Source organism: Heloderma suspectum, chromosome 10, assembly GCF_057233095.1.
Source record: "Heloderma suspectum isolate Gila_16-S chromosome 10, 16-S_ref, whole genome shotgun sequence".
Lineage (NCBI taxonomy): Eukaryota > Metazoa > Chordata > Lepidosauria > Squamata > Helodermatidae > Heloderma > Heloderma suspectum.
In genome coordinates, this window is record NC_139467.1 from 7134744 (window position 1) to 7156518 (window position 21775).

General features: G+C 51.1%; 1 protein-coding gene across 3 annotated transcripts in view; it reads left to right on the forward strand.

Moving 5' to 3' along the window:
* RASGRP4 (RAS guanyl releasing protein 4) overlaps positions 1–20497 on the forward strand; it is a 35674-nt gene extending 15177 nt beyond the window's left edge. For 2 of the 3 annotated variants that reach the window (XM_084814887.1, XM_084814885.1), the window contains 12 exons: positions 1148–1301; positions 3838–4011; positions 5428–5544; positions 6736–7011; positions 9745–9825; positions 10121–10225; positions 13491–13600; positions 15489–15633; positions 16307–16343; positions 17853–17987; positions 18755–18978; positions 20229–20497. In XM_084814887.1, the coding sequence (XP_084671013.1) occupies positions 1148–1301; positions 3838–4011; positions 5428–5544; positions 6736–7011; positions 9745–9825; positions 10121–10225; positions 13491–13600; positions 15489–15633; positions 16307–16343; positions 17853–17987; positions 18755–18978; positions 20229–20396 (1726 nt within the window). In that variant the 3' untranslated portion in view covers positions 20397–20497. The remainder of the gene's footprint in view (positions 1–1147; positions 1302–3837; positions 4012–5427; positions 5545–6735; positions 7012–9744; positions 9826–10120; positions 10226–13490; positions 13601–15488; positions 15634–16306; positions 16344–17852; positions 17988–18754; positions 18979–20228) is intronic. The other variant, XM_084814884.1, reaches the window with a different exon arrangement.
* Positions 20498–21775: the final 1278 nt, after the last annotated feature.

Genomic DNA, 21775 nt, shown 5'->3' on the forward strand with positions numbered 1-21775 from the left:
ATCAGAACGGGGCAGGGGGGCACAAATGAATTTACAAGGATATTCAGCTTCCTGGCGAGATGTCTCTGTACTAAGCTCACTCGCTCTGCAAGAGGAGTTTAAAAAGTCATCAGCGCCACTTTGGAGAGGGCTCAGGAGTTCGGCTTCTCCCCCTGCCCCCCGGCCCACTATTCCATACCTTCCCTCTGGAGAAGCTGTACTTCAGTCCCTCAATATACAGGGACTGTCTATGGCGGCAGTGCAAAACCCCTTGCGACAGGAGGGCTGAGTTCCATTCCAGGGGAGGGCGGGGCTGATGACAAAAGGGGCGGAGCCAATGTCACCAGCATAGTTTAGCCTAACGCTCTTGCTAAAGCTGAGCTGTAGAAGCATTTCAGCCTTTCAGAATGGGGGACAAAACTGTGCAGAAGCCAAGAGCCCACCAGATCAGTGGAGGCTGGTGGCTCTGAGGTCAGTGGGGTCTTGGGTCTGCTCCAGGTTTCAGTCAGAACTCTACAGGAGCTCTCCAAGGTGCTGCACTTTGGAGAGCTCCTTTAGAGTTCTGACTGGAACCTGGAGCGGATTCACTGCCCCACTGACAGAGGAGCCACCCGCCTCCACTGCACCAAACCATTGATGCTTGGGGGAAAGGAGCCACGGCTTGAGACCCCAGGAAGGCCAGATTTGGCCCCCAGGCTTGAGGCTCTGTCTCCCCAGCCTGAGGCTCTGACCCCTGGTCTATGGCTATTTATTTTCAAGTGAAAGACACTTTGCACATTCTCAGAGGCACTGTCCAGCCAGGGTGAACAGAAACCCTAATGGTTTTACACCATTAAGCACTATCTCTCTCTAGGCCTTGTAACTCCTATTTCCCAGTTCCTCCATGCTTGATCTACTAAACTCCAGAGGTTTGGGCTCCACACCCCTTATTCTACTCTCAGCCACGAAACTCCATTTATCCTCACTCAGGGGAACCCCGGAAACTCCGCTCTTAATTCTTCCTCCTCTAGGAATCCCCTTCCAGACTCCCTGCCCCAAACCATCACCATGCTAACTCACTATGTTCTTCAGATCCTTCGGCATTTCCAGGCAAGGGTTCCTCTGAGCGTGCCACAAGGTTGGGAGTGCAGCGCCCCTGACTTGGCCTTCTGGCCTTGCTTCCTTGCAGGGTGACCCACATGTGGACCCGTTCTCTCAGCTGCCAAGGCAGCCCCGGCTGTGGCAAGAAGCGGAAGGTCTCGCTGCTTTTCGATCACCTCGACGCAGCTGAGTTGGCCAGCCACCTCAGTTACCTGGAGTTCAAGGCATTCTGCCGCCTATCGGTAGGCAAGGGTGGAAGACTAGAGTTGTTGCAGAGACAGGACAGCTGTATCGACACAAGAGCTTTCCCCAGCCTGGTGGACTACAAGCCCCATTACCTCCAGCCAGGACAGCTAAAGACCCTGCTGGCTGGGGATAATGGGAATTGTAGACCAGCACATCTGGAGGGCACCAGGTTGGGAAAGGCAATTGTCTGGAGAACAGATTTCCTGGCTGTTTTTGAAGCCTTGGTCCTACTTGTTAGAGTAGTAATGGTCAGTGGAAGCGGGTGGCTCTGATCTCAGTGGGGCAGTGAATGCACTCCAGGTTTCACTCAGAGCCAGTCAGAACTCCAAAGGAGCCATCCAAGGTGCTGCCCACTGATATCAGAGCCACCAGCCTCCACTGGTAATGGTGACGGCTGCTCACTCACAGAAAATTACGTAGAGCTTATTGTTTTGTGATTTGGAAGCCGTATGCCGTTGCGTGTGCGTGTGTTTGTCCACCCCTCCCCAAAGTAGAAACAAAGGCAGCTGTTAATGCTCTTTCAAACTTGGGTTTTCTGGTTCAGGGAAAGTTATCTTTCTTTTGGTTTAAAAAAGAAATCCTAGAAATGCAGCTGCAGCCCAGTTTTATTATCCCCATAATGCAGGTTGGGGTTGGGACTTGGGTGCTTCCAGATGAGGCTTTTACTGTGCGATTGCCCTGCTTCATTCAGGGAGTTCTACAAGAGGTCCGGGCACTGTCATCTTCCATTTATAACCACCCCCACCTGTGTGTTCTCATTGCTTCTTCTGGCTTTTTTTCTGAGCAGAAAAAAATCTGTTAAGGGGGAAAGGACGGAATGTTTGGTTTCACACAAAACAAGCCAGAGTCCCGGTTGAGTGTGGGTTGTCATTGAACCGTGGGTTGCTGTTAAACCGTGGGTTGTTGTGTTGTGTGAATCCAGCTGTGCTAACTAACTATGGTTTGTTAACTTTGAACAACCCACAAAGAGAACCCATGGTTCGTTGTTGGGTTGTGAACTGTACGTTGTTCGTGGTTTAAAAACCATAGTTTGTTAGCATGGCTGGGTTCACACAATGCAACAAGCCCACAGTTCAATAACCCACACTCAACCCATACTCAACCTGTACTCTGGCTTGTCGTGTTGTGTGAACCAGGTCAACAGCTGCACAGTGCCTTCTGTAGGAATGTTCAGTCCAGAAGCACCTTCCGGATGGAGGGCTCCTAGCGCTAACACTCAAAAGCATCATGCAGCTATTCCATCTTTTCCTCCTCAGCAGATTTTTTCTGATAACAAAAAAGATGGAAGGACTGGTGGGAAAACACGGGAGGGCTACAAACAGAAGTTGACGTTATCTGGACCCCCTTAAAATTCTGGACTGAGGCGGTGTGATTGTACAGTCAAATCCTCCTCTGGAAGCACCTGTCACTAGATTTTTATGGGTGAAATATAGTTTAGCTACCCTTCTGTTAAAAACGCCACAGTGGAAGTTACATTGAAGTTACATCCACCCACCCACCCTGCCTGTCCTTCCCTGGTCAGCTTTCTTTTCTGGGCTCTTTTGTGTTCCAGTAAAACATTTCCCACATCAAATGCATTTCCAGTTGCCTCAAGGGCATATCTATTCCAATGACCATTTCCATCGCCCTCTCAACCCCAAGACGTTTACTTGTATGCTCCAACCACTCGCATGCAGACGTGTCATCGTCAGGCCACTGCCGCAGAGATGGAGGGAGATTTGATCTCAGACCAGAAGCCGGGGCATGTCTTGCTCTACCCTTTCTATCTCCGTGGGCAGCTGGCACTGAATCCAGCCACCAGTCTGGGGGCAGGAAGAGGATGTCTTTCAGCTGTGCCATGCCAGACCCTAGAATCAGACAGGCTCCTCCCGCAACATCCAAGAGCTCGTCCCGACCGACCGTTGGAAACCAAGGCACTAGTTAACAGATTGAATGCACTCCCAGCAGACAGTGGAGGCTGGCAGCTCTGCTTTTGGTGGGGCTGTGCATGCACTCTGGGTTTCAGTCAGAACCAGCCAGAACTCTAAAGGAGCTATCCAAGGCACAGAACCCATCAAAGCCCCACCGAAATCAGAGGCACCAGCCTCCGCTGTCACGAGATGAAGCAATGGCCACTTACTTAGGTGGCTTTGTCAAATGGAAAACAAATTTAGAGAGGCCTATCAAACCTCCGAAACCAGATCCAGTCTGTCTCAGCTGCTGGAAATAAACAAGAGGTGTCCATGTGTGTGCGAGTATATCCCTTTTGTGGTCACTTGTGAGATTCCCTGATGGGTCATTTGGCTGGCCACTTGAAAACAGAGTGTTGGATTTAGGGGGGGGATGGGGGGTGCTGCCAATGACATCTCGGGTGGGGGAGGGGCTTCAGGGTGGGCCCCACCTCCTTGATATCATCCAGCACTCTGGGCTTGGTCCTGGGGGCAGTTTGGACCCCGGACCAAAAGAGGTTGCCCCCACCCCCCCAATTCAGATAGTCCTTGGGTCTGATTTGGTAAGACCATTTCAACTGGCTTATCATTATGTGTTGGGCAGTACCTGGACTTCCAGAACTATGTTCTGCGTGGGTCGGTGCGTGGCAGCCCGGCTCTGGAGCGCGCCATTGCGCTGTGCAATAGCATCTCCCAATGGGTGCAGGTCATGATTCTCAACCGGCCCACGCCCCAGCAGCGAGCGGAAGTCTTCACCAAGTTCATCCACGTTACACAGGTATGGTTGCTGTTGGGCACTTTGCTGCAAGAGGAAACCAGCAGCAGAATGAGTGGCTGGGTGGGGTGTCCACCAGGATGGTGGGTGGTTTGGAAAGCAATTTATGCGGAACATCAGTTGCTGGGGAACCTGGGCGGGAGGGTGCGGTTGCACTCCTGTCCTGTGGGTTTCCCCTAGGCAGCTGGTTGGCCACTGTGTGAACAGAATGCTGGAGTAGATGGACCCTTGGTCTTGTCCTTTCACAAGAACCTAAGGATATGTTTAGCCTAGAGAAGAGAAGATTAAAGGGAGACGTGACAGCGGTCTTCAAATATCTACAAGGCTGTCATGCAGAAGATGGAGTGGACTTTTTCTCCGTTGCTCCAGAGAGCAGGACGAGAACCAACGGGTGGAAATTGCAGGGAAGCCAATTTCGGCTAAATATTCCGAGAAACTTTCTAATGGTGAGAGCTGCAGCAGCGGACCAGGTGCAAGGTGGTGGCTTCCCCTGGAGATACTTCAGCAGTGCCTGGACGGCCATGTGGCAGAGATGCTGTCGCTGCATCCTGCATTGCAGAGACTACATTGGACAAGACGATCTCCAAAATGAGCGCCCTTCCACTTCTGTGATTCTATGGAGAAGTGGGGAGGGAAGAGGTCGCAATTCACCATAGTGGTTCCCTAAGCATGAGTTCTGAACCAATGCTGGTCACCAGAACCTTTGATTGGCTGGGCCCTAGAACAAGGCTGGCCGACTCCAGAAATACAAGATTTCTACGATACCTGGGCCCAGAGTCAGTCTGGGACGGGCCCACTGTTTTGGGGTGGCTCTGGGGCAGTTCTCTGCTGTTTGCAGTGGGTCTCTGGGTGGGGCCTAGTACAAAAGTTGTTTAGCCACCAAAACTGTGCACCTTTTAAAAAATGTCTGCAGGCAAGGGCATAGGGGAACAGTCTGCTTTTTGGGCACCTGGTCCCACAGCAACCACCTAAGCCTGGGAATTTTGTTGTTGATTGGTTGGGAATCCTACACATAACCAAAATCCCTATACCAGCCTTCCCCAACCTGGTGCACTAGCTGGGGGATGCTGGGAGTTGTAGTCTGGTGGGCACCAAGTTGGGGAAGACTGCCTTATATGATACATTAGTAGGGGACCATCTACCCATGTACTTGCTGGCTCGAGAGGGGAGTTCCTCTGCGCATGTCCAAAGTACTTTCCGTCTGAGATGATCACACCCATTCTCTCTGCCACACATTTCCAATGCAGCTTAGAGAGAGGGTGAAGTCCTGACAAATGGAAGATTTGGGTGAGAGTGCATGTGGGCTTGAAAGTCAGCTCCCACCGGGGAGTCTCTGAACGATGGGGAACCTCTTTTCTCCTTGGCAGCCCTGCAAGCTTTGTGCCCCACCTCCCACCTTTCTTTTTCATCCCATTGCAGAAGTTAAAACAACTGCAGAACTTCAGCACACTCATGGCCATTGTGGGGGGACTTTGCCACAGCGCCATTGCTCGTCTCAAGGATACACACGCTCTTCTTCCCTCTGAGGTCACCAAGGTAAGGAAGGGGTGGCTCATTTGGGATGAAGAGGGGAGACAAAATGTTAGCCTCAGGGGCATGCTGGCGAGGGAGCCAAGCCCTCCTCCCTCCTAATATGCAAGTGCTGTGCTACCTAACAGGGGTGTTGCTAGGCCTGGGCCCATGTGCCCTACCCCTGGATCTATTCCCCAGGCAGAGACCTGAGTGTCCATCACTGCAGGGGCAGCCCTAGGCTAGCTGCCAGCAACTGGTGCCCTAGGCAAACCATGCCATCGGTGCCCCACCCCAAACCTCAAGGGCAGATCTAGGCTGAGGTTTTTGGTAAGCTGGGACAGATTTTGCCCTCATTTTCTGTTTAATGGTTTTAAAGCATATTTATTTAAACAGAGTCATAATTTTTTGGTTTTTCTGTCCGTCCGTCCAACCAATGTTTCTGAGATCAGATCAGATAAAATAATTGTTACATCCTTTTCATCCAAGATATACAGTGAAGGAAGTATTTTTTAGTGCTTAAATTCCTGTGGACAGTGATATTTGGTATATTATAAAGGTAATATGAAATAATGATATCTTCGTTATTTTATTCGTATTTTTTAAAATTTGTATTTTTTCCTTGAATTTGGCTCCCCACTTAACTCGGTGCCCTAGGCAGCTACCTAGTTCACCTATATGGATGGGCCGCCCCTGCATCGGTGCCATTGGAATGTTTTTTCTTAGCTTAGTTGGTGATTTTCCAAGGTAATTGCAGCTGGGGAGGGAAGGGTTAACTCTCCCTTCCCCATATGCTGCAACACACACCCCCCCCATTTCCCTGCATGGCAATTAAACTTAGGAAAAAACACTTTTCCATTGGTTTGGGATGATCCTGGCCAGGGTGAAAATTAATTGAAGAATTTATTCGAGATGATTTGGATGAGAAATTAATTAGCTTGCTTTGCCTCCTGAGAAATTTTAAATAAATCCTAGTAATCCTTTCTATATTTGCATATGCAAATATTATGCAGATTTCTGTTCTATGGGCCTGGGTCCCGAATTTTTTAAGTACCTAGCAACACCCCGACGTCCCCAGCTTTGGTGGCCAGAATGGACCTCAGTTTTCTATTGGCAGCCATTTTGAAAGCTACTTACCAGAAGGGGCACAATACGCCTGGGGGATGAGATGGCATCAGTTGCCTCCACAGTGACCCTGCTCTCCCCTCTCCCCCACAGGTACTGTCCGAGATGACGGAGTTGCTCTCGTCATCTGGAAATTATGGGACGTACCGACGGGCGTATGCCGACTGCAACGGCTTCAAGATCCCCATCGTTGGTGTCCACCTGAAGGACCTGGTGACGCTGCATGAGGCCTTGCCCGACCGCGTGGATGGCGGGCGGCTCAACTTGAGCAAGTTGCAGAGTCTGTACGAGCCGGCATGGGAGCTGCGGGTGCTGCAGCAAGCCAAGCCCCCGTTCCAAGCCAACAACGACTTGGTGCACCTGCTCACTGTGAGAGACTGTCTTTGGCAACGTGGTCCACAAAGAGAGAGCCCGTCTCAAGATGCTGAAAAAAGTAATGGGCTTCTTAAAGAGCACAACCAGTTTTTCAGCGACTTGAGACTAGCTCTCTCGTTTCGGGTCCCCTCTGGATGCTTTCCAGTTTTCTCATACTTTCCTTTGATAATGTGGGCCACAAGGAGGAGTGGAGGCCGTGGGTGTGGGGTTGGCTGCATGTGTTCTACGAGGAGGGTGTGTGCACAAGACTCCCAGAGATGCTCATGCAGCCGCTAGGGCACATGCCACGGGCCCACACCCTAGCAGGGGTCCACTGGCAAGAGCCCCCCGGACTTGCTCGTCCTCTTCACCATTACAACCTGCTTGTTCCCCTGCCTCTCGCTCTGGCCCAGACAACGGTGGTGGTGAAAAGGAAGGAGGAGCAGGAGAGGCCGTGGCCTCCTGGCTCCCTGGCTCTCTGCCTGCCAAGCAAGCCAGTGGGCGCCATGAGGAGGAGGAGGAGCAAAAGCAGCGGGTGACGGTGGTGATGGGAAGGCTGAGGGAGGGGGCCCATTGAGGGTGTCTTGCCCAGGGCCCCCAAAACCCCGGGGCCAGCACTAGGCTAAGACAGAACACCACCTCCGTGTGGCCTAATAATTCAACTACAAACAGAGCGGAGGTAGAGGACACAACATTGCCTCATTTAGGAAATACGCCTGTCGTGAGGCATAATGCTGAAATGTCAGAAGGGTGTGCTAGGATCACAACATCTGTGTTGCGTCGCAAACCCTGCTAATGAGGACAACCCCTGCCAGCTGTTATGTTGCCTAGCAACCACCCCGCTACAAGCCAAGAGAGGCCTGTGAGCCGCATGTCCCAGCAGTAGGCCGTTCTGTGACTCAGTAACCACAATGTATGGGTTGCCTGTCGACTGTTACTACAGGGAAATTGAGCCATAAACATTGCATTGCTTTGCAGCCAGTTTCTACATTGCCCAGTCACCACGATAGGCAGCCACACTCTTCATGGCCTGACCCAGATCTGTGGGGTCCCTCCAGCCCTTGTATCTCCCCTGCGCAACATGTGATGCGCTGCCTAGCAACTGGCATGGTTGGAGGGGCCTAGGAGCCTTACGGCGTATGTGCTCCTTAGCGGCCAGAGCAAGGGGAAGGCACCGCTGGCTCTGCAAGCCCTGGAATCAGGATTACAGGAAAGCCGTATGACGTGTGTCCACAACTGGCCGTTGTGCCAGAAAGGCGATGCACATGCAGGGCTGGCCCCACCGTTAGGTAGGGCGAGGCAGCCACCTCAGGCGGTAGAGGCTGGGGGCCAGGGAGCAGCAGTGAGGTGTTCCGGGGTAGAGCTATGCATGCCGCACAGACCTCATTCGGACAAGTGTTGTAGGCTAAACGCTGGTAAGCCACAGTGTATGCCAGATGCAATTTGCATAAGCACCCACCCAACCATGGCTTGTGTTGTCTGAACGTGGGGTGGCATGGCTTGTTCAAGGAGGAAACAACCCTCAAATAACCCACGGGCTGTTGTTGGGTTATTTGACAGTTGTTTCCCCTCAAGCAAGCCATGCCGCTGGGGTTCAGACAACGCAACAAGCTGCAGTTGGGTGGGCGATGACTATTATTATTATTATTTATTAAATGTATTAATCGCCCATCTGGCTGGTCACCCAGCCACTCTGGGCAATGTACAACATATAATAAAACAGTTTAAAATAATAAAATCCTACAATAAAAACATTTTCTAAAATACCCTAACCCACCCCAAATGCCTGCCTGAACAACCACGTTTTTAATGCACGGTGAAAGCTCATTAAAGAGGGGGCATAGCAGAGTTCCCTAAGGAGGGAGTTCCACAGAGTGGGGGCCACCACAGAAAAGGCCCTCTCCCTCATCCCCACCCTCATCCCCACCCTCATCCCCACCAGTCTAGCTGTCCTGGCTGATGGGACAGAGAGGAGGCTATCAACCGTGCTGGGCCCGCTCTGCGGCTTAAGCAAGCCACCGTGGCTTATTTAGCCTATGACGATTGTGCAAAGTGGCCCGCAGTCTGTCCTGCATTCCCTAGGCAAATCTGCTGCTCTCAGGTGCACTGCCCCATTGCCAGTGGTATCGCGGAGTCAGGGCTCTCAGGGACGCAGCACCAACGCTTTTTTCTTAGCAGAGGCACTGATGGCATCTGCCCCCTGCCCATATTCCCTGTTCCCTCTGAGCTGAGCTGTGATTCTAACAACAGCTGGGGGGCAATGCATTTTCCAACAACATTTTGGGGTGGCTCGGTCTTGAGGGGGCAGTTAAGAGCCATTAGCCTTACAAAAGACCTGCTCCTGATGGAGGTGAAAACTGCTAGAACTGGTGTGCTGATGTGGATCAAGCCAGATGCCTGCATTTTAGACCCTCCGTGGGAATGTGGCTATGGGGGCTGTCAGTATGAGCGTCTGTGCTTCAGAGTGTGCCACTGCTCCACTGGTAGTGCTGAAGTGAGGTTCGGCTCCCAGTCCAGTCGGCCTCTGTACATGGGATGGAGGCCGCGGTGGCGGTGGGGAGAGCGGTGCGTCATGTTGTGCTTTGCCTTAGGCCTCACAATGTCTTGGGCCAGCTCTGCGCATACGTGTCCCAAAGACCTCGATTGCAGGTAAATAGGGGTTGGGCAGCAGTTCCTGGCCAAGAATAATGTGACTTGTGGGGCCTGTGTGTGCTTCTCTTTCCCATCTAACTCCCTTCTGTCTTCCAGCTCTCCCTTGACCTCTACTACACAGATGACGAGATCTACACGCTCTCCTATGCCCGTGAGCCCCGCTGCCCCAAGTCCCTGGTAAGAGAGTAGCGAAGCTGTGAGCAAATCAGAGAGTGGAAAAGTCATCTTCTGGGCATCACAGTCCCATCTCTTAACCAGGGCTGGGCAGAAGGCATATCTCCAGATGTCTTGGACTGGAGATCCAACTCCCAGAAGCCCCTGTCAGCATGGCCAATGGCCAGGCATGCTGGGAGTTGAAGCCCCTGTCAGCATGGCTGATGGCCAGGCATGCTGGGAGTTGAAGTCCAAAACGTCTGGCGATCTGCTTTCTGCCCACTCCTGTCCTAAACCGCCAACTCTTTTCTCTTTGCAGCCAGCTGCCCAGTTCAAGCCCCCTTTGGTTGTGGAGTGGGCACCTGGGGTTTCTCCCAAGCCTGACCAGGTCACCATCAGGAGGCACATCCAGCAACTGGTTGAGGTAAGAACAGCCCAATCCATGCCTGTGTGAAAAATCTGGGAGCAAGCAGAGGGCTTCACCAAACCTCCTAGTCTTGCAGTCTGTTAAAACAGGTGCTAATGCCTGCTGCCACTCCAGATGGACTCTGTACGCACTCAGGAGATACCTTCATTCAGCCTTTCCCAACCTGATGCCCCCCAGATGGGAGTTGTAGTCCAACATCTGGGAGGCACTCGGTTGGGGAAGGCTGCTTTAGTTTCTCCTGTAAAGTCACAGGATCTGTTTACCAGTAGCATATAGCATAGCAGGGTGTTGAAGGACATAGATATTTATTTTGCTGATTAGATTTATATCCTGCCCTTCCTCCAAGGAGCATGGGGTGGCATCCATGGTCTCCCCACTCCCCGTTTTAGCCTCACCACCAGCCTGCTGAAGGAGGTCAGGCTGAGAGTCGATGGCTAGCCCAAGATCACCTTGTGAGCTGCAGCGCTGAGTGGAGGATTTGAACCCGGGTTTCCCCAGTCCGAATCCCACGCTGGGGGTGGCGTTGAGCGCTGGCATTTTGCATTGTGTCATTGCATGATAACGTGTCTTCTGTTGCTGGCTGTGATCGTGGGGAAGTGCTGTTTTTACCGCACTGTGTTGCCAGTCCAGGTCATGTCAAGCCATCACCTGCCTGCCAGCCCCCCGCATAATGTATATTTCGTCATTTGTGCCTCAGGGTGGGTGTTGTGATCTGGTGTCAGGTTTGGCTGCTCTGTAACCCCCAGCAAAAGAGAGTTTTGCCCCACTGGGCAGGGCCTGTTCCCGCTTTTCTCCTCCCCTTTCCATGCAACAACCCCTTCGGTGAAGGAAGAGGCTCAAATCCGGCCACTTCAACCACTTCCTTTTCTGCAACTACAAATAAAGTTTGCTGCTGAGACAAATGTTGTCTGGGGGGGGGGGGAGGAAGGAGGGAGAGGGGAAAGAGACATCATCCCTGTCACTGTTTCACAGATCGGTGCCCATCCCAAGGAAGAGTGCCCAAGCCCCCTCCCCATGATTGCACATCACTGAAAGCCTTAAATAGCCCCCAGGCCAGGCTATAGTTAAGAGCCAAATTAGCTGATGATGATTTTAAGTATTCATACTTGATGCTACTGAATGCAATTAACCTGTAAGGTTTTTTGTTATGTAAATTGCAGCCTGAGGAAACCAGGGCAGCCTCAGGATCATTCCAGCTGAATTTTCTGCAAATCTGTGTAATTTGCATAAATTGTGCAAAATGTGGCCAGAAATCATGCAAATTTCTGCCACAATTTGCACACATTGCGGCTGCAGTTTGCATACATTTTGGCCAAAATGTGTGCAAATCTCTTTTTGTGCAAATGGCGTCCAACACTAACCCCCCCCCCCCCAAATGGAAGTAATCTTTCGATGTTGGGGAAAACGTGCAGTTCAGGTCACTGGCAGCAGAAGCCCATGGAGCCCCAAAAGGCTGGATTTCCAAGTGATGGACATCTGTAATGTCATGTCACATTAATTAACCCGCAGGGCTCCATAATGCACGCCAGCCGCCATTTTGAAAATGTGAGCTGCGTCAAGGATATGCTGTGGCTTCCTGTGTTGTGTGAACTTGGGCGGCCTCGCATAGCCCTAGAACAACCCAAGCAGAGCAGAGAAGAGAATTTTAGGACAGTGGCAGGGTTCCATCCCCTTCTGCTCCAGTCCTGCCACTCTGGCTTCCCTAGAACTGCTGTTTGCATAACAGAAAATATGTACATCAATAGCATTCGTGCATTTAATGGTGCATCTTGTGCTGCACATCTCTGCAACAGCCCATCCTCCACTTATTTCAAAAGCCAAGTGTATGTGTGCTCTTTTGGCTGAGAATAGTGCTTTATAAGTAAACAGTTTACATTAGCCTGCTCCAACCTGGTGACCTCCAGATGTGAGGGATGGCATGGCCATGCTGGCAAGGAACATCTGGAGGGCACCAGGTTGGAGCAGCCTGATTTAAATGGTGCCTCAGCAACGACAGTGTGTGAAATGGCAGGCTGTGTTCAGTATTACGTCAATTATCCACGCACATGCATTTATCTACATGTGCGCTAGAGGCAAGATGCATTTCCACCCACTCACCCACAGATTTCACTTCTAGAGACTGTGGGGAGGTTGCTGAACCCTGAAGGACAATACTAGGAAATCACCCTAAAATCACCCCAAAGGCAAAAAGAGGGGCAGGGCCCAGGGAACAAGGGCACCTGTGAGCATATGAGACACTGGGATTGTTTTTACATAACACTAAGCATCATGAGTTAATTAACCCACGGGGCTTTGGGGCACATCCTAGCCACCAGCCATGGCTTGTCATGTTGCGCAAACCAGGGTGGTGTGGGTTACCTGAGGGTTCTTTACCCTTCCTGTAAACCACACTGCCCAGATTCGTACGACACGACAAGCCATGGTGTGTGCCCACTGCAGCTTGCATATTCAAAATAGCGGTTGGCCCTTGCTGCAAAGCCCAGTGGGTTAATGAACTCACAGCAGCTTCAGGTTACGTGCGAACCAGGTCACTGAAAAGGGATGCAAATCCCAGCCTGTCTGCGTACAGTCTGGGGAAGGGTGGCGGCTACTGTGACAACCCCTTGAAAAAGAGCTAGTAGGCTAGGAAAGACCTCTCCCTGAAACCCTGGTGAGCCGCTGCCATGAGTATAGACAATACTGAGCTGGATGGATCAATTGACCCAGGCTTTCTGAGATTTCGTCAGGCAGCACCTTGCATTTTCAAGCATAACTCTGCAACCATGAGAGCTAAAATCCTGTGATCAAGCTTTAGTTGACAGGTGACACCCTTTTTAAAACCAGGTCCATCCCACATCACTGTTTCCAACTGGCCCTTCACATAAAACCCCACATCTCCAAACTAAGGGGACATGAATATATAGCACTTGGCACACGTCCTTCCCGTTTAAACTCTGCCTCCATCTCCCTTCCCTTCCTCTGTTGTCCCCCTGTGTGTGAATATCTATCTAGATCAGGGGCGGGTGACATGCAGCCCTCGGACTAATTTCAAAAGCCCTCAGCATGTGATCAGTTCAGATCTCTGGCAAGAGCAATCTCTCTCTTCCCTGGCAGTCTGCTGCATGAGAAGGGAGAAAGAGAGAAAAAGGGGTGGCAAAGAGGGAGGGTGTGAAATCATTATGCCCAAATCTGCTCAGTGGAGGATAACTCCTCCTGTATAAGCCTTTGCCTACTCATCTCTCAAGGGCTTTATTTTCCTCCCTTCTCTCTCCTTCCTTGCCAGTCCGTGTTCAAGAATTACGACCCTGAACAACGGGGTTACATCTCTCAAGAGGATTTGGAGACCATTTCCACTAGTTTCCCTTTCTCCTTCTGCGGGCTGGAAAGAGAACGGTAAGCGCTGCGGTGTGGAAAGGAGCTGGAAGCTCAAACCCACAGGGGTACTAGAAGGGATTTAGGGTAGAATACAATGTCCTTTGGGAATTGGGACCCCTAGGTCATACGAGAGCTTTATTTAGGCAAGGGAGATGCACAAGTTCAACCGTCCAAAATCCCTGCGGTCTGCACAGCTCCTGCCCTGGTCCTGCTTGGTTCCCAGCAGTCAAAGTTGCAGACTGGGGTTAGGCTGGCCACTTATGTGTCACTGAAAAGTGGAAATGCATTATTACAAACAGCAGCAGCATCATAAAAGAGAGGACAAAAGACCTCTTTTACATATACATTTGCCTATGCTAATGTATATGTATAGGTGACAGTTTAGAAATGTATAATTATTATTTAAATAGACATACAGCCCACTGCATTGTAGTGGGGAAGATGGTGACCAGGTGACCTGCTTGCCTTCCTGTACAGATGCTGTTGAGTGGCGACAGGCTTTTTTCTTTAATCTTTAACCCGGAATCGCACAGGGCGATTCAAATAGAGGGCTGCCCTCGGTAAAAAATAAAAGGGCACAGGGCCACCCTAGGCATGGTCGGGGCTGGTGTGAGGACTCCCAATCTGCGGGTGCCAGCAACAGCTTTGCAAGATTCAAAGTGATCTTGATAGACTGGAGCGCTGGGCAGAAAACAACAGAATGACATTTAATAGGGATAAATGCCAAGTTCTGCACCTAGGAAAAAGAAACCAAATGCATAGTTACATGATGGGGGATACGTGGCTCAACAACACTACAAGCGAGAAGGATCTTGGAATTGTTGTCGATCACAACCTGAATATGAGCCAACAATGTGATGTGGCTGCAAAAAAGGCCAATGCTATTTTGGACTGCATTAATAGAAGCATAGGAAGTACTAGTTCCCCTCTACTCAGCACTGGTTAGGCCTCATCTGGAGTACTGTGTCCAGTTCTGGGCACCATACTTTAAGAAGGATGCAGACAAGCTGCAGAGGGTTCAGAGGAGGGCAACAAAGATGATCAGGGGACTGGAAACAAAGCCCTCTGAAGAGAGACTGAAATAGCTGGGCATGTTTAGCCTTGAGAAAAGAAGACTGAGGGGAGATATGATAGCGCTCTTCAAGGACTTGAAAGGCTGTCACAGAGAGGAAGGCCAGGATCTCTTCTCCATCATCCCAGAGTGCAGGACATGGAATCATGGGCTCAAGTGACAGGAAGCCAGATTCCGGCTGAACATCAGGAAAAACGTCCTGTTAGAGCAATACAACAATGGAACCAATTATCTAGGGAGGTGGTGGGCTCTCCCACACTGGAGGCGTTCAAGATGAGGCTGGACAGCCACCTGTCATGGATGCTCTGACCTGGATTCCCGCATTGAGCAGGGGGTTGGACTCGATGGCCTCGTAGGCCCCTTCTAACCCGACTATTCTATGATTCTAAGGATAGAAGTAGGCCCAAGTACGTGCAAACAGCAGTTTCCGGCAGAAGCCTGGAAGCTTATCAAGGGCTCTTTTGCAAGATGACTAATGGCAGAGAGGCGACAAATCTTCGCCTGAAGTGTGCAGCCGCAGGGCACTCTCTTAGGTCACTTCGGGCAACAACTGAGGCCCAACAGGCCGAGCTGACCTCTACGTAAACTCACTGAACTCTCCCAAAATGTTCTGCGAGAACTTGGGAGAGTGGGGTGGAGGGGTGGGGTGGGGTGGGGAGGGGAGGGCATCCCCTTGCCAGCTAAATCAGGGTGAAACAGAGCCAGGAGCTTTTGCGAGGGCCTGCCGTAAGGGAAAGGTGCGAAGAGCTGGATTCCCCGTTTCTGGGGAGAAAGGCTCAGCAGGCCCAAGTGAGTTCAGCCAAAGCCTCACTGGCTGCCTCCCTCCCACCACAGCGAGGGCGCCTGGAGCCGCGAAGAGCTCTCCGAGTACTTCATGCGGGCCTGCGCCGTCTTCTCCAAGCTGAGCCTGAGCTTACTGCATGACTTCCACGAGGCCACCTTCAAGAAGCCCACTTTCTGTGACAACTGCAATGGCTTTGTGAGTTTGTAACACCCCCCGCTCCCCGTCAGCAACACCCACCACTCAGTCCCTTGCAGTGGCAGAAGCTGCAGCCGCTGATCCGCGCTTCCAGCTTAAACTCTTTTACACTGAAAGCAGGGCGACAAGAGCACTGGAAGACGGAAGGGGTGTCTGATGGTGAACGTGACCAGGCGGGTTGGGGAATAAAAGGACTCAGGCCCCTAAGGGAGGAGGCCTTGGTAGTTAGAGTCTCTCTTTCCCTCTAGAAGCTGGACTCTTCCGGCCTCGTAGCCTTTAGAACTATTTTCTGCTGTGACCATGAAGTCGAGAAACATGCTGTCTTTCAGAACCCAAAGTAGGAATTCCGAGAATAGACAGTGTTGCTAGAACCCAGCTTTTGTGACTGGCAATAAAGTTGAAACAGGAAAGCTGCATCCCCCGGCATGAGTTAAACCAGGGTCCTCGCTCGTTCACATACATACATACATAGATGAACTGCCCAGCTATTGGGCGGTATAGAACTGTAATAAATATATATATGTGAGAGTGGACCTTGGTTTAAAGTTGAAACAGGAATATATACAGTCCTCAAATTTGCTGAAGCTGCTCAGCAAGCCATCGCAATGTCATGCCCAAGGAAGTGGTAACTACTGCAACTAACACCTGCATTCTTTCTTTTCTGTTCTTCTAGCTCTGGGGAGTTTCTAAGCAGGGATACAGATGTCGGGGTAAGCATGCCCCCTATTGGGCACTAAAGGGAAATGCTATTGCTGCACGAGCAGTTGGGATCTTATCCCTGATCAGCTTTCAGTGGCTGGGTTCACACAACATGCTAACCCAGACTTAAGTGGGTGAGTGTGGGTTGTTTGTTGAAACTTGGGTTAGTGTGTTGTCTGAACCCAGGACATTTTCTGTAGGGTGGCTTGTTAACCATGCAGTGTGGCTTATTTTTCTCAAACAAGCCACCTTGAGAATCCATGGTTTGTTGTTGGGTTGTTCAGTGTGGTTAACAAGCCACCCTGTGGAAAATGTCCTGGGTTCAGACAATACGCTAATCCATGGTCCAACAAACAACCCACAGTTCAACAACAACCCACACTCCACTGCTGTGAGTGTAGGTTAATGTGTTGTGTGAACTGCCCCTTGTGGGCCTGGCCTTTTGCAACACCAATTTTTGAGTTAAATACTCAGGCACAATAGGCTGGTCCACAGTTACTGTCAACTTGGATATTTATATTTATATATTATAATATACAGTGCTGTCATTCCCTTATCTTAAACACGCCCCTTCTCTGCCCATTACTGGGTTGTCCTTTTTCCACATAGTGGTGCACTCATTCTCATTTGAGCTGGGGTCGACACATGAAGCAGGATGTGTTGGAAGAGTCCAGGGGTTGCAGAGCGGACTGTACCATTGCAGGTGGTAGATAACTGGGGCCGTTAACACAACACACTAACCCACACTCAGTGGTTGAGTACGGGTTGTTGTTGAACCATGGGTTAGAGAACCGTGTTCTCTGAACTCAGGCCATTTTCCACAGGGTGGCTTGTTACCCCTGGAGTGTGGCTTGTAAACCACTCTGAACAACCCAACAACAAACCATGGGTTCTCACGATGGCTTGTTTGAGAAATAAGCCACACTGCATGGTTAACAAGCCATCCTGTGGAAAATGTCTGGGGTTCGGACAACACACCAACCCACGGTTCAACAACCCACACTCAGTGAGTGTGAGTTAGCGTGTTGTGTGAACCCGGTCACTGTTTAGTGGCCTCCTATATTAAAAAAAAAACTTTCTGTGAGTAGAAAAATAACATAGCAGGGAGAATGGTTCTAGATTCAGCACAGTCCCTGCTGTATCATGTTCTATTTGCAGAGAGTTCAAAAGAAAAAGGGAAGGAAGCATTAAAGAAAATATGTAGCCACAACCTTCGGTCTGACGTTGCACCATCCCATTTCTAAGGTCTATTTATGTGCTACTTTTTGACCTTATATCCTCCAAGCAGCGCACAAGCATAATGAAATCCATTTCAAAAACCTTCTAAGGGCTTGCACGTTTAGGCAGAAAAAGTGTCCTACAACTTTTGTTCTGCCTCAATGTGCATAGGGTTGTGTCCCAAGTTGCCCCAAACAGCAGGATTGTGATTTGTAAGCAAAATTCATGATGCTGCCTGTGCAGACCTGGCCTGAGCCTTCCCAGCTTCTGACTTGATCCCCTTTCTGGTCCTTCTCCTGCAGATTGCGGCATGATCTGTCACAAGCAGTGCAAGGACCAGGTGGAGGTGGAGTGCCAGAGGCGCTTCCACTCCAGCGCCTCCGACAGCGCCACGCCTCGAATCGCCACGCCAGCTGCCACCCATCACCCTAGCTCTGGTGAGAGGTTGCAAGCGTGGACTGGGACTCTCTGGGCAGGCTGGGAAATGGGATGGTTCTGGGGCATTCACAGTGGCAAAGACTTGTTTTCTACCCAGCCTTGCAATCCACGAGGAGCCTGAAGAAGAGTTGCTTAAAAGAGCAAAAAGCAGTCAGATCCATTAAAAAACCCATCGAACCCCTCCCAGCTTTGCTGTGGACAGGAGTGGGCAACTGGTGGCCCTGCAGCATGGTTCCCATGTTGAGTAGGGCTGATGGCAGTTGTAGATCGCCCATCCCTGTTGTAGGAGGAGCTCAGTGGCAACTCCTGTGTGGTACCAGTAGGCTTCACTGAGGTCAACAGCACAGCCCACAGTAGGACATTTGCTGCCCATCTCCCTCCAAAGCCTCGCTCCTGCGTGTTCCATCCTCCTGCCAGGGATGCAGGCCGGCCCAGCCGGCTGTGGCTTTGGCCCAGGGCACGCCACAAGGTTTATTATAATTTATTTATTGCATTTATACCCCGCCTTTTTTCCTCTTGCAAGGAACCCAAGGCGGCTTACATTATCCTCCTCCTCTCCATTTTATCCTCACAACAACCACCCTGCAAGGTGGGTTAGGCTGAGAGTCTGTGACTGGCCCAAAGTCACCCAGTGAGCTTTCATGGCCGAGTGGGGACTAGAACCCGGATCTCCTAGCTCCTAGTCCAACACTCTTGCCACTACACCACACTGGAATGACTTCAACCCCACGGCCACGCTTGTAACGGTGCCTATCCTGCCCTGCAGGCTCGGAGGAAGAAACGTTTCTCTTCCCACCTGGACGGGAGCAGATCAAGAGCCCCCTCGCCAGGGTGGTGAGCGCCACGGGCAGCCGGCTGATGAAACACGCCTCAACCCAGACGGAGGCAATCGGCCTGATGGCTGGCAAGCAGCAGGCACCCCCAGCGGGGGTAGGGGGCTGCAGCCAGAGTCGGAAGCAGCTACTGGAGCAGATGAAGGAGTCTGAGAAGGTGAGGATGTTTGTGGGGGAATTCCGCATCCCAGAAGGGGAAGCGTGTTAGGACCACACTAGAAGTGGGAGATGCGTCATTAGGGTTGTTTTGACAACTGGGGAGGTTATGCTTTGGGGGTGAGAGGGCATTCAATCCTTTCCACCTTTGCCCTTTCCCTGGTCCAAATCATGTCTCCTGCTTGGAAAGCCACCATTAGCTCCAAGGAGGTGGGAGACAGGGACAGAGGCATATACCTCCTGTGCCAGACCTAGCGTGGCCTGGAGTCTGGAGTAATTCAAGAGTTAACATGGGAAGATGAGCACTAGACTCCAGGAATGGGTGCATGTATCAGTCCAAAAAGAAAAGGGGGAGATCAGCCTCACCCACTCTGCACATCTCCAATTGCTAGCTGGGGTGTTCTCGCCTCCCGACCCGTCACGCCACTGCAAACTTCTCTAGAGGAGTCTGTATTGCAGCCTTCTCGATAGTCATGACCAAACCTAAAGCCACTTCGACGAAGGAATGCGAATCAAGGGGACAGGGTGAGCGCTCCAACGGTCCTCTAGTGCTTCTGGCTTCTGCACCAAAGGAGTACAACCCCCCGCAGGGACAGGCCACATGCAAGTGAAGCTGGTCAAACCAGTCCCGTTCAGAGGCAAGGGGCAGGGTCCCGCACAGCAAGGGGGCAGCCTCTGGCCCAGTGCTACTAGCCACTGATTGCCCTTGGGAGAGCCACAGGTCAATCACTCCCATGCATCCTCTGCAGCTGCGACACATTTGAAAGCAGTGGTATAGTGGGAAGTGCAGGTGCCCATTACGGCAGTCCCCAGAGCCCCAAAATGCAGGCTGCTATGTTGATCCATCGCAACAAAGCTGTTCTAGCAGTTCTCATCTCCCCCAGGAGGTCTTTTGTAAAGCTCATGGGTCTGGATTGCACATCCAAGGCCAGGCCACCCCAAAATACTTTGCATTGCAATAGGGAATATATTGTTGCTGGGAAAATTTATTTCCCAGGTCAAATTCACTTGCAGTCAGGCTCGGAGAGGGCAGGGAATTCTTGGGGGTGGCAGGTGCCGTGAGCATCCCTGCCAATAAAAAAGGGCTGGCGATGCATCCCTAGAAGCCCTGCTTCCACTACACCGCTGCTTGAAAGCTTCTGGGGTTCCGCAGCCTCTGCAAACTCTTCATGCCCTGTTAACAGGACCAAGGTTGCTGGGGGCGGACACAGGCACCCCTTGAAAGTGCGTGTGGCTTGCCCTGTTTTGCAGGAGCAGGAGAGGCTCATGCTGGCCAATCAGAGCCTCCAGAACCGCGTCTCACAGCTGGAGGCGGAGAACAGCCGGTTGCTGAAGGTGGAAGCTGCCAGCCTCCCCTCCCTCACCTGCTGGAAGGCTTGGACAGCCTGCAGCTCCCAGATGCCACCAAAGCCCAACTGAACCAGGGGCCAGGAGCTGCAGGAGAGAAGGGGACTTGGTTTGGGGAAAAGAGGTTGGACGGTTTCAAGGAAGTGAATAAAATGAACTATTTATTGAGTGGCAAATCCCAGTGGCATTTTTGGCAACAGCTGCTGCTGTTTCTGCTGAGTGTAGAATGCAGCTTGGCTCACTCACTCGATCCATCTGGATTGTTTTACTAAGGTGCTCTTTGGTTTCTGGAAGGCACTTTGTCAACTACTGTTCTCTGCAGCAAACCCTAAGAACCAATGGGTCTGTGCACCAAGAGATCCTTTCTCGGATTTTGGTGAGGCCGGTGATCCTCTGTGCCTCCAAGGCCAAGAATAGAGATGGGGAAAGGAAGTCTGTATGGCTGAAGAGTGAAAGGCATGGGTGGGGGAGAGAAGAGAGCCTGAGCCATGACACTGACAGCTGGACAGCAGGGAAAGAGAGAAGACTGAGTGCGGAAGCACTGAATACAGTGCAGTATCCCTTCTCCCTCCTGCCTTGTTTTCAACAACTTCTACATCTTTGCTTCACTCCCCTAACTCTGTCTACATTTGGGGCGAGTGGATGGCACTGTTTGCTGCGGGAAACACAGACAATACAGGGGCTCTATAATTTTTAAATCCACGTCTTCCCAGAAGATCCTGTCCAAAATGGCCCCCACAGTCCAATTACGGCTGCTTGACCAAGCATCCTGTACCCTTCCCTTTGTGGGTGTGCGCACACAAGGAATTGCAGCAGGGGGTTGGACTCGATGGTCTCATGGGCCCCTCTCAACCCCACTATTCTGTGCTTCTATGAACCTGACCCCTTTTGAAAAACCTGCAAATCATTGCTGATTTTTAGCAGCTGCTGCTCTCCCAACCTCCCAGAGCCCCCCTCCCCCAAAACCAAAAAAAAAAAAAGCAAGCAGGGGTAAAAAATGAAGTTGTTTTGTTTGTTTTTTAAAAGTACCTTTGCACAAAGAAGTTGAATTGCAAAAAAATTTTTAATCTCAAGAATTACATTGGTGCTGCATTGAATCCAGCCTTGTGATTTCAGTTCTGCCTCCCTGTCCCCTTTGAAGCAGGAGCTGTGCGGCAGAAACATTAATTTACACAATTTCAACCAAAAATGCAGAATGCTCAATTGCAAAGGCCAATGTGCCACCATGTAGATGGTTCAGAGGATTAGAGGTGTGTGTGTTTAGAGCCCAAAGGAGTTATCCCCCCATATAGCAGGCTTCTCCAACCAGGTAGCTGGGGGATGCCGAGTTGTAGCCCAACACATCTGGAGGCCACCCGGTTGGAGAAGCCTGCTGCATTAGTGTCTCATCCAATTTAATGTGGTATCAGTGACGAGTCCCTTACATACTTCCTTCTGTACCCAAAAAGAAA